Below are 13,714 nucleotides of genomic sequence, written 5' to 3' on the forward strand. Positions count from 1 at the left end.
AGCTGATATGATAAAACATAATTTAATTATAAAAGTATGACAATACAGTAGTAGTTTAAACCCTAAAACAAAACAAAAAAACAGGCTCATTTCCAGTATTATCATGATCACACCCACAACATCCAATGTTTATCTACAACATACACACTGATAGTTTAAAGATTAAAAGCATTTTAAAAACTTTGTAGACTACATAATGTCTCTGCACCAGAAATGAGAATAAAACAAAAACTGTTCACAGTCGATCTGAAAAGTGCTTCTACGAGAGATGACTGAAATCTACATAAACTGATAATCAGCTTTGAGATTTCTCTGGTTACGCTGTCCATCTGTAACATCTGACTGTCTAAAGTTGGAGTCCAGGTATTTCATCTCTAAACGGCACTGCATGAAGCAGACAGCTTTGTTTCGTGTTCTCTCTACAAAACGCTGCAGCCATTAAAATCCTCTGCAAATTTTAAAACGTCCTGATGCAGTACAGTTGTCCTTCCCTGGCTATTATTCCAGTTATAGCCACACAGATTTAAGATTTCTCCAGATCTGAGCATTCAGAGAATCGGGGATCATCTCAACAGCTGGAGTCCTAGAAGAGAAATGAAAACACAGGAGGTCCGTGTATTGATATTGTTGAGCTTCAGCTAAAAGAGGTGTTGTAAAGCACCACAGCAACAGACACCGACCTGACTTGTGAGCCGTCGAGCAGGAGTTCGTTTTCGCTCATGGATCGACTGCAGGCGAGTGATCAGAAACTTCTTGTCCTCTCCCTCCTGAGCAGAGAGATGAGAAGAGGAAGCTGAACCAGATTCATCACATTTATCATCATGTTTTATCATCATCTTTATGAAGACACAGATTCAGAAACAGAGCTGAATACACAGTCTTACATTTTTGATCTGCTCCTGTAGTAAACCGATGATCTTCCTTTGACCGTCCACCACCTGACTGTGGAAGTAAATGACTATCCTGATGGGAAGAGAAGACAGGGCATTAGATCAACATGATGGTGTATACAGCTGTCTGCTTCAAGACAGATTCAGCACATACTGGGTCTCTAATCTGCCTTAACACTGGACTACAGTGCTGTGGCTGTAGTTATGTGTGTGCACTCACAGGAAGATGCCTGCTCCCACAAACAGGAAGAAAGGGTGTTCCACCAGGTAGGAGTGAGCCCTGGCCAGCAGGGACAGGTTGGGATTATCTTTCTCCAGTTGCTCCACCCAGCGCTTCCCCGCCTGGAACATCGTTTTGAGCCCACGGAAGGGACCGCAGGAGGAGGAGGGCGTGATACTGAGGACAGAGGACAGACTGTGACGAACTGCTCGCAGCACAATCCTCATTTATTTCACCTTTGTCAGGTAAATTTTACCATGGCCAAGAAGTTATTTTTGATTGGCCAATAAAATCTAATGACAGGACAGCTCAGACATAGTTTGACTGATGTAAAACAGTGTGTCTATTAAGTTACAGGCATAACAGCACATAACTCAATAAAATGCCTGAATGTTGTTTTTTGTGTGCACACGTACCTCCACATGGTGTATGTGACACACACAGAAGCACCGAGGAAGGAGGGGAAGCAGAGGAGGGTGATGAAGATGGTGGTCATTTGGCTGACTCTGTATGGCTTCCTGGGGGCCTGACAGTTCATCATCACACTGCTCTGTGGGGAGAACAAAAACACAGAGGCTGGGGTCAAAGGCTCCATCACAACCGTCAGAAGACAGTGAAGTCTAACCGAACCAGCGGTCCACTGGGCTTCTGTTGTCTCACTACTGCTTCCGAGGTCGCAACTGTCACGCTGAAGACATCAGAGCTTAAACAACTGTTGCATAAAAAGTTGGAAACTCAATCCGTACAATGTGCTGGCATCCTGACACAACATAACAATGACTTGGGCGCCCCTATAGCTCAGTTGGTAGAGTGTGCACTCCATGTATTGAGGCTGTCAGACTTATGCAGTGGCCACAGGTTCAACTCCCACCTGTGGCTCATTTGCTGCGTGACGTCACCTCTCTCTGCCCCCTTTCCTATCGCACCTTCAGATGTCTCTATCATAAAGGCTAAAAAGCCCAAAATAATAAAAAAAAACATAACAATGACTTGTGATTCAACAGAATGTTGAGGACACTTTAACAAAGTCTATAATTTTTTTCCTTACACAACAGCTCACAAAACTCATTGATTTGTTGAGGGAGTCTGGGGCTGATTTGCTGCCACCTCAAATTACTCATGAGCAGGTTGTAAATGTTGCCAGGTGTAAATGGGATGCAGTTGGCTGAAATGTGAATCTGTTTAATGGCAGGGAGTTAATGAAAACACACCTTCACAGAGGATCATTTGGACCATAACACTAACACAGAACAACAAAAATTAAAGGATCAATTAATACAAAATTTACTGTTACAGAAATTTCAGTTCAAGCTTTTGTTTTGAACATTTCAATTGTTTTCCATTTAAGCACCTTCTTAATGTAGAAGAGCAGCAAGAGTTTGAGAATCTGCACGGCAGGCAGGAGAGGAGTGAAGAGAACGCCCAGCCTGAAAAACACGAGGTTCACTGTCATTACCCAGAAACACTCTAACAGAACTGTGTGTATATGTGAACTGTAAGCTTTGTACCAGGCCAGCGTCTGTCCATAGATGAGTTCAAGGACGTTCCTGGCGATATCAAACACCGGCTTCCTCCTCCTCTTCAACACCCTCTCAGAGAACAACCTGCAGATGACGGAATGACAAATGAGAGGATTTAATACAATATAGCAAAAGTGACAAATAAAACTAGAGCCTCAGCCTAGTGGTTTTATGCCTCCACCAACCAGTCAAGTTGCAGTTTACATCCATATGTACTAAAGATTTGAAAGAATGTAATAAAAGGTATTGAGTGCACTGGTGAAATGGAAGTTAACGCTATCTACTGATATGTATGATTCCAGAAAATAATTTCCATTGAGAAACATGGTGAGAAATTAAGACAAAGGACTTTTTTAAATAACCAACCTCCAAAGAAACTCTCCAAACAAGGTGTCAAGCAGAGTGAAGATGAAGTCCATGAGTAGGAAACGATAAAGCTCCTGCCCGACAAAACTCTCCCAGCACTGGAGACAGAGCGCAGAAACAGCCATTTAAGAAATACCACATACAGTCAAATAACCATTATTAAAATTCCTCAACTCAGCTGTGACAGTATGTATGAGCGTGAAAATGGCGTCTCATCATTTATGTTACCTTCAATCCGATACTAGTCGGGTCAGCAGCCACCCGACCCAGCCAGTGGTAGCACAGGACTCCAAGCACACTGACTTTCAACATCAAGTTTCTGAAAAGGCAGACAGCAAACAGCACGTCACCAACCAAAACCATCGGCTCTGCACCTTCTTAAATTCTGACATCCTTGAATTTAGAACATCCCGTCCCTCCGCTCGTACCTGCCGATGGCGACATATGTGCGTATAGATGGCGACTCATAGTCCTCCATCCAGGCTGCAAGGTTGAACAGGCCGGGCAGCAGCAGGTTGATCAGGGACACCACCACGGGGAGAGCCAGCAGGCTGGCCTCATTCAGCAAGGGGTCCTGGATGGCACTGCGAGTACTTTGCTGGAGGCTCTGTTGGGTACAGAGAACAAGAACTGGATGATGGGCTCTTTGACGTGACTGCTGGTTGTTCTGCCACCTCCCAGCTGCCAGAAATCACCTCTATTTATTTGTCACAGATTTGTCAAGCCCTTCATATAGGATAGAGAAAGAGATGTTCAGGTGGTATAGTTTTGTAGCAAGCGACCACACAGTTGATTAGTGGGTTTTTTGATCTAGCAGGATGCATTAATGGTGACTTTAATGGCTTCTTTAATAAACAGAAAGACCAAAGAATGTGCAACAAAGGACAACAAATGCAGCCTGAAGTCTGAGCATCCTCCAATAAATATATTGAAACTTCATAAAATGCTGACTGCGGACCCTGAAACCACCCCGCCTCACCTGGTGCATGAAATCAGAGAAGTAGTAAATACCAAGCACACAGGCAGTGGTGCTTGCTATGCAGATAGACCATGCCAGGCCATGAACCATCAGTCTCCACAGCTTCTGGCACACAGTATTCTTGATATTCTTATGATTCACCTCTGCTAGCAGCTCCTGGAGAGGGTGAAGGAAGGAGAGAGAGAAATCATTTGAATGAGGAAAAGGGGGAGAGAGGGACAGACAGGGTATATTGTGAGGGGTACAGAGGAACAAAGGAGCAAAAGAATGTATAAGGTCATCACATTCCTGTCTGCCAATTACACGACAGAGAAGGATACAAAAAGAGGGAGGATGTGTTTATAGATTCAAGTGTGTGTGTGTGTGTGTGTGTGTGTGTGTGTGTGTTCACATGTACCTTGAGCTGGATGCAGATATTCTCAGACATGAGCCTGACAGAGGTTTTCTTAATGACCTTGAAGTCCCAGGAGCAGAAGGCCTTCATGGCCAAGATACTGTGAGACTTGTCGATTCGGAAGCTCTGACCGAATGACTTTGACATGCTGTTGGTTGATATCACACATTAATATGCCTCACCAAGTGTCATCGCATTTAAAGCCAGTTGCATCTGTACAGAGGCGCACTTTTCTTTTACTTTCTAAATACACTTTGTACCTGTACACGAGGATGATACACGTAATGAAGAAAGCCACTCCTATGGTGAAGAAGTATGCAAGGGGCATGTTGTAAGAGTGGTGCTTCGACACACAGTCCAGACCCGTTCCATTGGACACAGAGACATTCTGTCCACCAACATCATCCCTGCAGCCCTTACTCAGAGTGTAGTTACAGTAGTATCCATAGTACATCACTGTGTCCGAGAAATAACCCTGAGACAAAAGGACAGAGACAGACAGGCATTTATGTAACGTTAGTTATTTAGACTTAATCCCCTCCAGATATGTTTAAACATAACAAAATATTTTTTCCTGCAAAATCAACTGGTTCACAACTCTAAAAATATAAATCTACTCCTTCTTCCTTGTTGATAAATACAGAATCTGTCAACATGCAAATATTCTTCATTTCAAAAGTTTAACTGCTAGACACAACATGCCTCCTCCTTAACAGATCACACTTGCACAAGATGCATATTGAACCATAATGGGTTTCCAAACTAGTTTTGAACGTCTTGAACTGAGATTTGAGGTGAGCACAGAGAAGCTTCTGCCCTCTAGTGTCAAGCCATTGTGCACAGTAAAGCTCAAATATCCAAGTGAAGAAACAACAAGCAAAACAAGTTGTTAGTGGAGGGGAACAGGTCAAAGATGGCCGCCTCATTGGACATTCATCATGCAGGTGGAAAGCTTCTAAACACACATCAAGGATTAGGAGAGTGTCAAAGTGGAGTCCTCATAGTGAGTCAGAGGTGTTGCAGTAAAACCACAGCTTACCGCTCCGGTGAGGAGCTCCAGTCCAAAGAAGGAGGCTCTCCCCGCCGGCAGCACTGGAGGGTGCACGGCCTGAGGCAGAACCAGGAAAGCACCGGTCACCACGAGCAGGAAGAGGTTGAAGAAGAGCAGGGTCTTAAGGAACAGGAAGTACGAGAGGACGCCCGTGCCAAAACGCCCGCTCACTCTCTTGAGCGCCACTTGCCACAGCTGGAGGGAGTGCAGGAAGGACAGCCAGCTGTACCAACTGTGTCTTACAGCCTGGGGGGGACACAGTGTGGAAACAAGGGGGGAGAAATGCATTGTATTATATATATATTAGTAATATAGTTATATATTACTATATAACTAGTAAAGAAGAAAGAAATAGGGACACAGAAACTTGTCCGTGTTGTACTAAAAATGACTCACAATGCAGCCGATCCAGGCAAAGTGTTCACATGTGTTAGCTGTTTAGCTTTTGAGAGTCTGAAATCTGTGACTCACACTCTCAGAACCGTAAATGCTTGGGCAACAGGGCGATTGCGTTGGCTTGATAACAACACCTACATCCTGTACAAACCACTGACACCCAACAACAGCCGGAGAGAAGAATGTGTTGTGCTGTCTTCTCCTGTGTCCATATATCATTTGAGAGAATTGATATTAATCGACATGTCCACAAGAGCTCACACTCCTTCAGTAAACATTCCATCAACTGTGTCTTAAAACAGGAACAATCGTGAGGTCATTATGTCTAGACAGATGACGTGATGAAATCATCTAAGATGGTGACCACAAACTGAAACTGGCCCTGTGTTTCCGCTGTGCTCAAAGGTCGACTACTCAGACAGCTACCTGTCAAACAAGCATCTTTGTTACTCCACCTGCTTCTCTTCACCTTCATTAGATTTCATTTACTTTAGTGCTGGTTAGCAAGCACTGACAACAGTACTGCTGAATCCCTATAAAAAAGAAGACAGTAGAGGACAGAAAGGTGTCTCTGATGGTGTGAGTGACTTACAATGATGATGTAATATTTGAGTCGACTGCAACAGGGGATCTTACTGCCAGATTGTGAGCGGCTCTCTTTTTGTAGAGCTAACCTCCTGCAGACAGAGACATTCAGACAGACACATAAGGATCACAAGTAACGTGAATAGGAATAACAAAGAAGAAAGATGTCAGAAAAAGGTGTACCTGAGTTCACTCTTCTCAGCCACATTGAGAGGCATCGCTTTGAGCATCCTGACTCTGTCGCTCACGGACAGGTTCTGCAGGTTGTTCACCAAGCGTTCCCTCTTACTCACTGTAACACACACACAGGGGCAGCATCGCTTACATTATAAACTCAGAAAACAACACAGATGTGGCTGTAATCTAGTATCTTATTCTCCTCACCCTCTAAGCCCTCTGCGTCCGTACTGTCTGCCTCCATGCCGTAGCCTCGTATGCTGGGTCTGGCAGAGCGAGAGAAGTCTCGGATGGAAGGTCTGCTCTGCCTGCGTCTGCGGAGCTGCATGGTCCTGTTGTAGTACTGAGAGATGATGGCTCCCCTGCTGCGACCTGACAGAGACAGATTTAGATCAGGCTGTTCAGAGATGCGATCATCAGCATTTACTGCGTGACCAACACTGATTTCTCCAACTTCTTGTGGCACCTTAAGACAACAGCTTCAGGATTCGTCATCTCTACCTCTCTGTCTTTCATAGTTTTGAATGAAATAATCACTTCATGACAAAAAATGATTTATAGCTAGATTCAAATGACTTTATGGAGCTGTCTGCAGGAGGGAACTACTGAAAGATAAACAATTATCTCGCAATTTGTTCCTCGTGTTGAAAGTCAAACCAGCACAATGATTATGCGGTACAGCTCAAGAAATCAGATAACAGCTATTAAACCATCTTCATCAACATGCTGAAGCACATGACCTGCACAAACGCTGACAGGAAGACGACAGACAAACTGCTTCCTCATGAAACTCTGCAGCTGACACGTCTGTTATCGGACGAGCTTGTCTTTTACACTGGAGCTCAGCATGTGCACATGGCACCACTACAGCCAGGTTCAGGTTCCAGGGGACCAACACATGCTAACCAGTACTGCGCTTTATTGGTCAACTATGGTACGATAAGGGTACTTTCAACAACACCAACAATGAACATCCAGTGTTTCCTATGTCGTGAAACTCTAAACCTATCTAAGCCACTTCATGATTCTCTCTCTCTATGTATTCTCATCTCTGCATCTGAATTTTCATGGGCCTTTGGCAGGACTCACCAATGGTGCGACTGGGCATGGAGGACAGGACCTTCAAGGTGGCCAAGGACCAGCGTTCACTTATCAGGGGCTCTATTTGTCTTTCATTATCCTCCCATTCCACGTCCCTTCGCCCTGGCCTACTTCCACTAAACTCCTGTCCAGGTCTGGTCAGGTAGCCCACATCATCTGTGAAATTTAAAGCAAAAAACAACACATGAAAAACAATGCAACCTCTGAGAAAGAAAGACAAAATTAAAAATGATGACACTGCAAGGATTTAGTGGACAGACACAGAGACAAACTGTTCATTTTACTCAGCTAGAAGCGTTAAATCAGTTCAAAAAGTGCATCACATCATTGTTTTATAGCTTCTAAGACCAGTAAATGACATTTAAACCATCTCACAATACCAATAATCCCAGATATCTAGACTTATATCATGATATACAGTAGCTCTTGCATAAATTCAGCCCTCCACATGCAGACATGCATCGATGTGCTCTCAAACACAGAGTACCTCGACCTTCCTCGTCCAGGTCTCTTTGCAGCTGCTGCAGCTCGAATGCATCGGACAGTTCTCCATTCTGACTCTGCTCTGCTATCAACTGGTTAAATGAGTCATGAACACCTTCTTCGTCCACTGGGCTCCTGACAAAGGGACACGAGCACATGAGGACAAATACAAAGACAGAAAAGAGGGTGATACAGGGTCAGAAACACTGACGGTTAGATCCAGAGACACAGTTCAATACAGACCCAGAGTGCTACAAATAAAACACAATGACCTTCTGACTCAGTCACCAGTACTCTCATGAGGGGAAACTGCAACCAAACAGCCAAGGAAGAGTCTAAGAAGTCACTTCCATGTATTTGTGAGCAGTGGAGCCCAGACTGCCTTCTGTGCAACTGTCTTCCTGCGCTAGATGTACTGTAAGTCAAAGGCAACTGGACTGACTGTTTCTGTCTCAAAGCAAGAAGGGAAGAAAACACAAGAAAGTAGGGCAAGTCCAGTTCACTTTTACACTGATAACACAGGGGGAGGGCCAAAAGAAGGCCAATCATTCCCGTTCTTTTTTCAATGGAAAACACACACGCACGCACATGCACACACACACACGCACATGCGCACGCACAACAAATAAAACAAGTTGACAAATAAAACAAAACAAATATGCATCTTTTTTTATAAGGACGAGAAGTGGAGGTTCGTAGTTGTTCACATAGTTTAAAAACATCAATGAAAACCCTGGGACACACATAACACAGTAATTGTTATGATCTGCCTTCCCGTTTGTTGTCTAACAAGACATCAAAGAGCACTGCTAATCCTGTCATCTGGGCTGGTTTCTTATTTTCCTCCCCTCCCCACGGCCGTCCTGCTAAGTATCGTTAGGTAAGCTGACAGCTCGGAACAGCCAACCAAACAGGAAAACAGCTAAAACAGGAGGAACATGAAGAGGGCCATGAAGAGAGCACTACTCAAACACTTACTCCAGTCCAGCTTCCATGAGAGGGTGGCTCAGGTCAAAGTTAACATTCCTAGCCATTCTTCTTCTCTGACAGTCTCGATCTGTCCGGCCGTCGGTCTTTGTCGACCTATTGCAGAGGGTTCACACCCTCACCTGCTCAGACCTGCAGTCCACTCCCACCATGGCGTTTATTCCTCTACCTGAGAGACGACAGGAAAAAGGGGGAGGAGGCGGGACAGAGGGAAGTGAGTGAGTTAGAGGTAAGGGAGAAATGCCAGCACACTTGGAATTTGAACCATCTTGTCATGTCGATGCATGTCCTGTGCACACTTTTAACTGCACAGAGGAAACAAAGCTTGAGTACTGCAAACATGATGAGTGACTGGCACTTCCAGCCTCAGGTCCCATTTACACCTTGCATTAACATGTGATTTGCATCAAGGATAAAATTGTAAATGAGGTCTGATATATTAAAATTACCGAAGGGCACATGAAAATGCATCCATTTTTGCATGATGTCAACATTCACTGGCCTTTACAAAAAGCGTGAAGTGACACTGACTCATGATGGATTACGTCATTTTGCCTGAACTCATGAGAGCTCCATTGTAACACTGCTTGTGATCGGGACTGTGGTCAGAGTCAGATGGCACATTGTCACAAGTGCCATGAATATTCATGATCAGACACAGAATGATGCTTTGTCACTGTTTACAGTCACCATGTGTCACAATGGAGGATTGGAGGAAGCACGTTGGTTCCTGTGTGTTTGTGTGTACTTTGAAGACACACTTCAGTCCAAAAAAATCTGTCCTCAGTTACATGCAACAACTGCACATAAACTTTCATCAAAGCACCAGGGAGGACATGTCCTGTTGTTTTAAACATGATCACAGAGGTCATTAAACAAAATTAGACAAGCGTTTGGGATTTCAAGGAAATTGAGTCCAGATATTCATTAGTGGCTAATAAAATCTCTTCAGCAGATTTAGTCAAGCCTGTCTTCATAAGGCAGGACAGAGACTGTGGGTAAATAAAACACAGTCAAGAGCTATAACTTTTGCCTTATGATTGCTCTTTGAACATCATATTTGGGCATTTAAAAAAAAATAGCTGATAGCTGAAAATATATCCACATACCTCACAGTTACGGTTGAGAGGAAATAACAGGACATGAAACAGATGGATTTTACTAAACTGTTTATACTGTTATGGCTCTGTTGTGTTTATGAGGTCATTGTGGGAAATGATGCAAACCAATGAGCAGGACTTTGTATAGATTTTTTTTTTTTCCCCACAAGATTTCAAGGGTTTCAAGGTTCACTCATGAATCATTCTGCGACACAGGGCTGTACAATCAGATGCAAGCTGTAGGGCCTTTATGTTACACCCCCCAAAATAATCTGAATGGATGAATAAACATCTAGGAAAAAAAAAGAAAAAAAAGGAACTACTTATGGTGGAGTGAGGAGGATTTCTGCATTAATGTGCCAAAATAAAGACTTTTTTCCACTGCATGCAGTTTGAAAGTTTACATGTCGAAATCATGTTTTCAACTATTGACATCAAATGTTGTTTGAAAATCTTATCGTGATTATTGATTATTTGACATTTAGTTTAACTCAGTTAGTGGATGTCTATGGGATCAGGAGGCAGCTTTTCTCAAAAGCAGGAAAAACACCTTTAAATGTCTGGTCCAACTACCCAACATGTTGTAATTAATGTACAGTACGTAGAAGGTTCACTGTGAGAATAGATTAGGTTCAGTGAAACATCAGATCCACTTCCTGTTTACATGTATCCAGAGCAGAAACAGTGTTTCCAAATAGTGATGTGCCTCTTAGGATTTTGTATGTTTTAAAAACATCTTCAGGATGAGGGTTTTCTGAGGGTTTAAAACTCTGTGGTACAAAGTAGTATTTCTCATTCATTTTTACCTATGCGGAGAGCAGCTACTTGATCCCACAGACATTCATTCATTAAGCAGAACCTGGAAAAGATCAGCACTAAACAAACCCTCGAACTACACACAGACCTAAGGGGTAAACAAGGGTTTGTCTCATTCTGGGCAAGTCCTGTTACCAAGCCTCCCCTTAAACCTAAACTGAACCATTGCTTAGCCACAACCAAGCTGGTAAATTTCAGTTACCAGAAAGAGCTCCTACACCCACAGCGCACACTGTGCACTCTCTGCAAGGCGATAAAAGCATCCACCACATCACAGATCGAAGCGGTTGCTTGTGTCTGCTTAATGCAAGTGCCCTCTGTAATGTGTCCTGGGTGAATGACAACAAACACTGTCTTCTTCTATCAGTCAATATGTGAGTATTTTAGGCACCACAACAGAGACTTGGACTTTTGCTTAGGGTGGAGGTCTTCTTGGTTCTGATCTTGAGTGAATATAATGTCATCTGCATGCGTGAAGCAGGGTGCAGCTCTGAATATCAGCCAACACACTGCATAAATGACTGAATGGCTTAAATATGTGCCTCTACCACCATCAACATTGATCCTTCTATTCAGCTTTCTTTTCAGGCCCTGTTGCAGCAATCCACTGCACACATCTGTTCTTTTCTCTCTCAAACATACTTTTCTCATTAACTGAGGTTTCCAGGATCGGGTTACACTTTCCTTAAAAATCAAGGTCCTTCCATATATTTGTTTTAGCTGATGTCTTTTTGATTTGAAGTCAGGGTTGCAGTTTCTCACTCCTGCAGGGCACAGCAGCAAACACAACGGCTTTTACGCACCACTGCACTGCTGCGGTGGCTGGTCATTCTCTAACATTCTGCATTTAGCCCCATGGTGACTCACTGGGTCTTATTTCAATGAGCATACATGTGATTACAAATATTGAAGCAGTCCTCTGAGACTGTACAGCCTGAGCAGGATATTGTGGGGGTGGGACAAGCCGTCTACACAGCCTGACAGGGGGTCAGAGTTGAGCTGCACTACTGCCAAACAAAATATGCTGGAAAAACAAAGAAGGGCTGAACAGAATACAGATTGGTTCAATGTGAGTTTAAATTGGGTTACAAGTTAAGAGACCATTGTTGCCTGTAACAAGGAAATAAGTAGTATGACATAAACCAGGACCAGGATGTACAGAGGAGCAGTATCATCTAGATACAAGGGGAGCATCCCTGTCCACAAAGGAAAAAACTGTCTCACATCACATAAGTGGATAGACTTTTTCCAGTGGAGAAAACAAAAAACAGAAGGCAGTTGTCAGCACAGATGAGGGTGAGGCATGGGGGAAAAGGGAAGGGAGGGGTCTGCAGGGATCTGTCCACTGACAGCTTTCAGCAACTGCCTGGCAATCAGGTCCCAGGGTGCTGAGAAAGAACCACCAGAGTGGTGGTAAACTTTGCAGCACAGATACTTATATTTTAATACCCTCATGTTATGAGTTAGGAATCACAGATTGCCTGGGGGGGGGGGGGGGGGGGGGGGGGGGAATTAAAGCAGCAAACCTCCAATTTGGGGGTTTGTACAAAGGAAGCAAAGGCTGTAAACTGTTTATGGAGCAAGGCAGATATTAAAAAAGAAAATAAGAAACGCAGGTTACTTAGAGAGAAGGATGAGTGAGGGCAGACAATGGCGAAAAAGTGCGTGCAGTTCACACGCCTCTGCTGTGCCTAACACAGTCAGGCATGCATGGACATACACAATTACACTGTTACTGCACTCTGAGGCCCATAATACTGCATGCCTCTCCGCCTTGATTCAGAAAAAAGACACAAAATTATAGGTTCAGCGTTGGCTACATGAGAGAAACTGGAAGCCTCTCTGCTAAGACAGATGAGGCAAAAACATCTATCTACGTTAAGGACAGGAGGCAGCACAAGAAAGAGCTCCAGTAACTACAACAAACCAGCCGGCCGGTGCACAATAGACGACAAAAGCTCATTCACACAAAAATGTGAAAGTGTGATTACTTGGGTTTTTCTGCTGAACAACGTCAGAGCGACGCGGGGTGAAATAAACGTGTTTGTTCCTTTTAAAAACACTCACCTCTCCTGTGTTGTTGTCTGCTGTCGACTAGCTTACATGTTAACTAAGAGACGACCAATGGCAGGCTGCGAGCTTCTCAACCTGTCACTGAGTTTCATTAAGTTGACAACATTTTGTTTTAGAGGAAGCAACACATCTGCGGCTTTACAAATCTGGGGTGGGGTGGCTAAATGAAACGAAGCAACGGCTTAACGCATGGACAAAGACTGCCAGAAAAAGTCCACTCACCCGTTCAGCAACTTGACAAACTCGTTAAGTCTGTGCTCGCAACTATGTCAGTCAAAATAGTCTGCACGCGCAACCGGACGATGGGGGAGAAACCATTTTCTCAGAGGGATGGAAGTTTCTACTTTTTCAGTATGACACAGCAAAGCCGACAGCTAAAACTTCAGTGACATAGGAAGTTCCTGTGTTGAGATTCTCTTTTTCCACAATACAGCCATAAACAGAACTTATTCAGCGGTATGACCCTAAAGTAATTACGAGATAACGTAAATTTTAACCCCGCAGAGTTGCGAGTCTTGGTTCAGTCCTATTCAGGTTTGAAATCCTTCTGCCGGTGTTTGTCTATTCAAACATTAT

General features: G+C 43.7%; 1 protein-coding gene across 2 annotated transcripts; it reads right to left on the reverse strand.

Moving 5' to 3' along the window:
• Nucleotides 1–6: 6 nt before the first annotated feature.
• On the reverse strand, nt 7–13,406 carry tmc6b (transmembrane channel-like 6b). 2 transcript variants are annotated; one of them, XM_070974582.1, is made up of 21 exons: nt 13,361–13,406; nt 9,141–9,318; nt 8,167–8,297; nt 7,668–7,835; nt 6,786–6,950; nt 6,585–6,693; nt 6,409–6,493; nt 5,409–5,666; nt 4,630–4,844; nt 4,373–4,517; nt 3,976–4,131; nt 3,425–3,603; nt 3,225–3,315; nt 2,997–3,094; nt 2,619–2,714; nt 2,462–2,537; nt 1,527–1,660; nt 1,111–1,287; nt 885–963; nt 681–767; nt 7–583 (listed from the first exon to the last, which is right to left on the reverse strand). In XM_070974582.1, the coding sequence occupies exons 2-21, from the start codon at nt 9,194–9,196 to the stop codon at nt 569–571; spliced, it is 2,520 nt and encodes an 839-aa protein (XP_070830683.1). In that variant the 5' UTR covers nt 9,197–9,318; nt 13,361–13,406; the 3' UTR covers nt 7–568. The 2 variants fall into 2 exon arrangements, with proteins under 2 accessions (XP_070830683.1, XP_070830673.1); XM_070974572.1 differs by lacking the exons at nt 7–583; nt 13,361–13,406 and having other exon boundaries at nt 624–767; nt 9,141–9,332.
• Nucleotides 13,407–13,714: the final 308 nt, after the last annotated feature.

Source organism: Chaetodon trifascialis, chromosome 2 (assembly GCF_039877785.1).
Source record: "Chaetodon trifascialis isolate fChaTrf1 chromosome 2, fChaTrf1.hap1, whole genome shotgun sequence".
NCBI lineage: Eukaryota > Metazoa > Chordata > Actinopteri > Chaetodontiformes > Chaetodontidae > Chaetodon > Chaetodon trifascialis.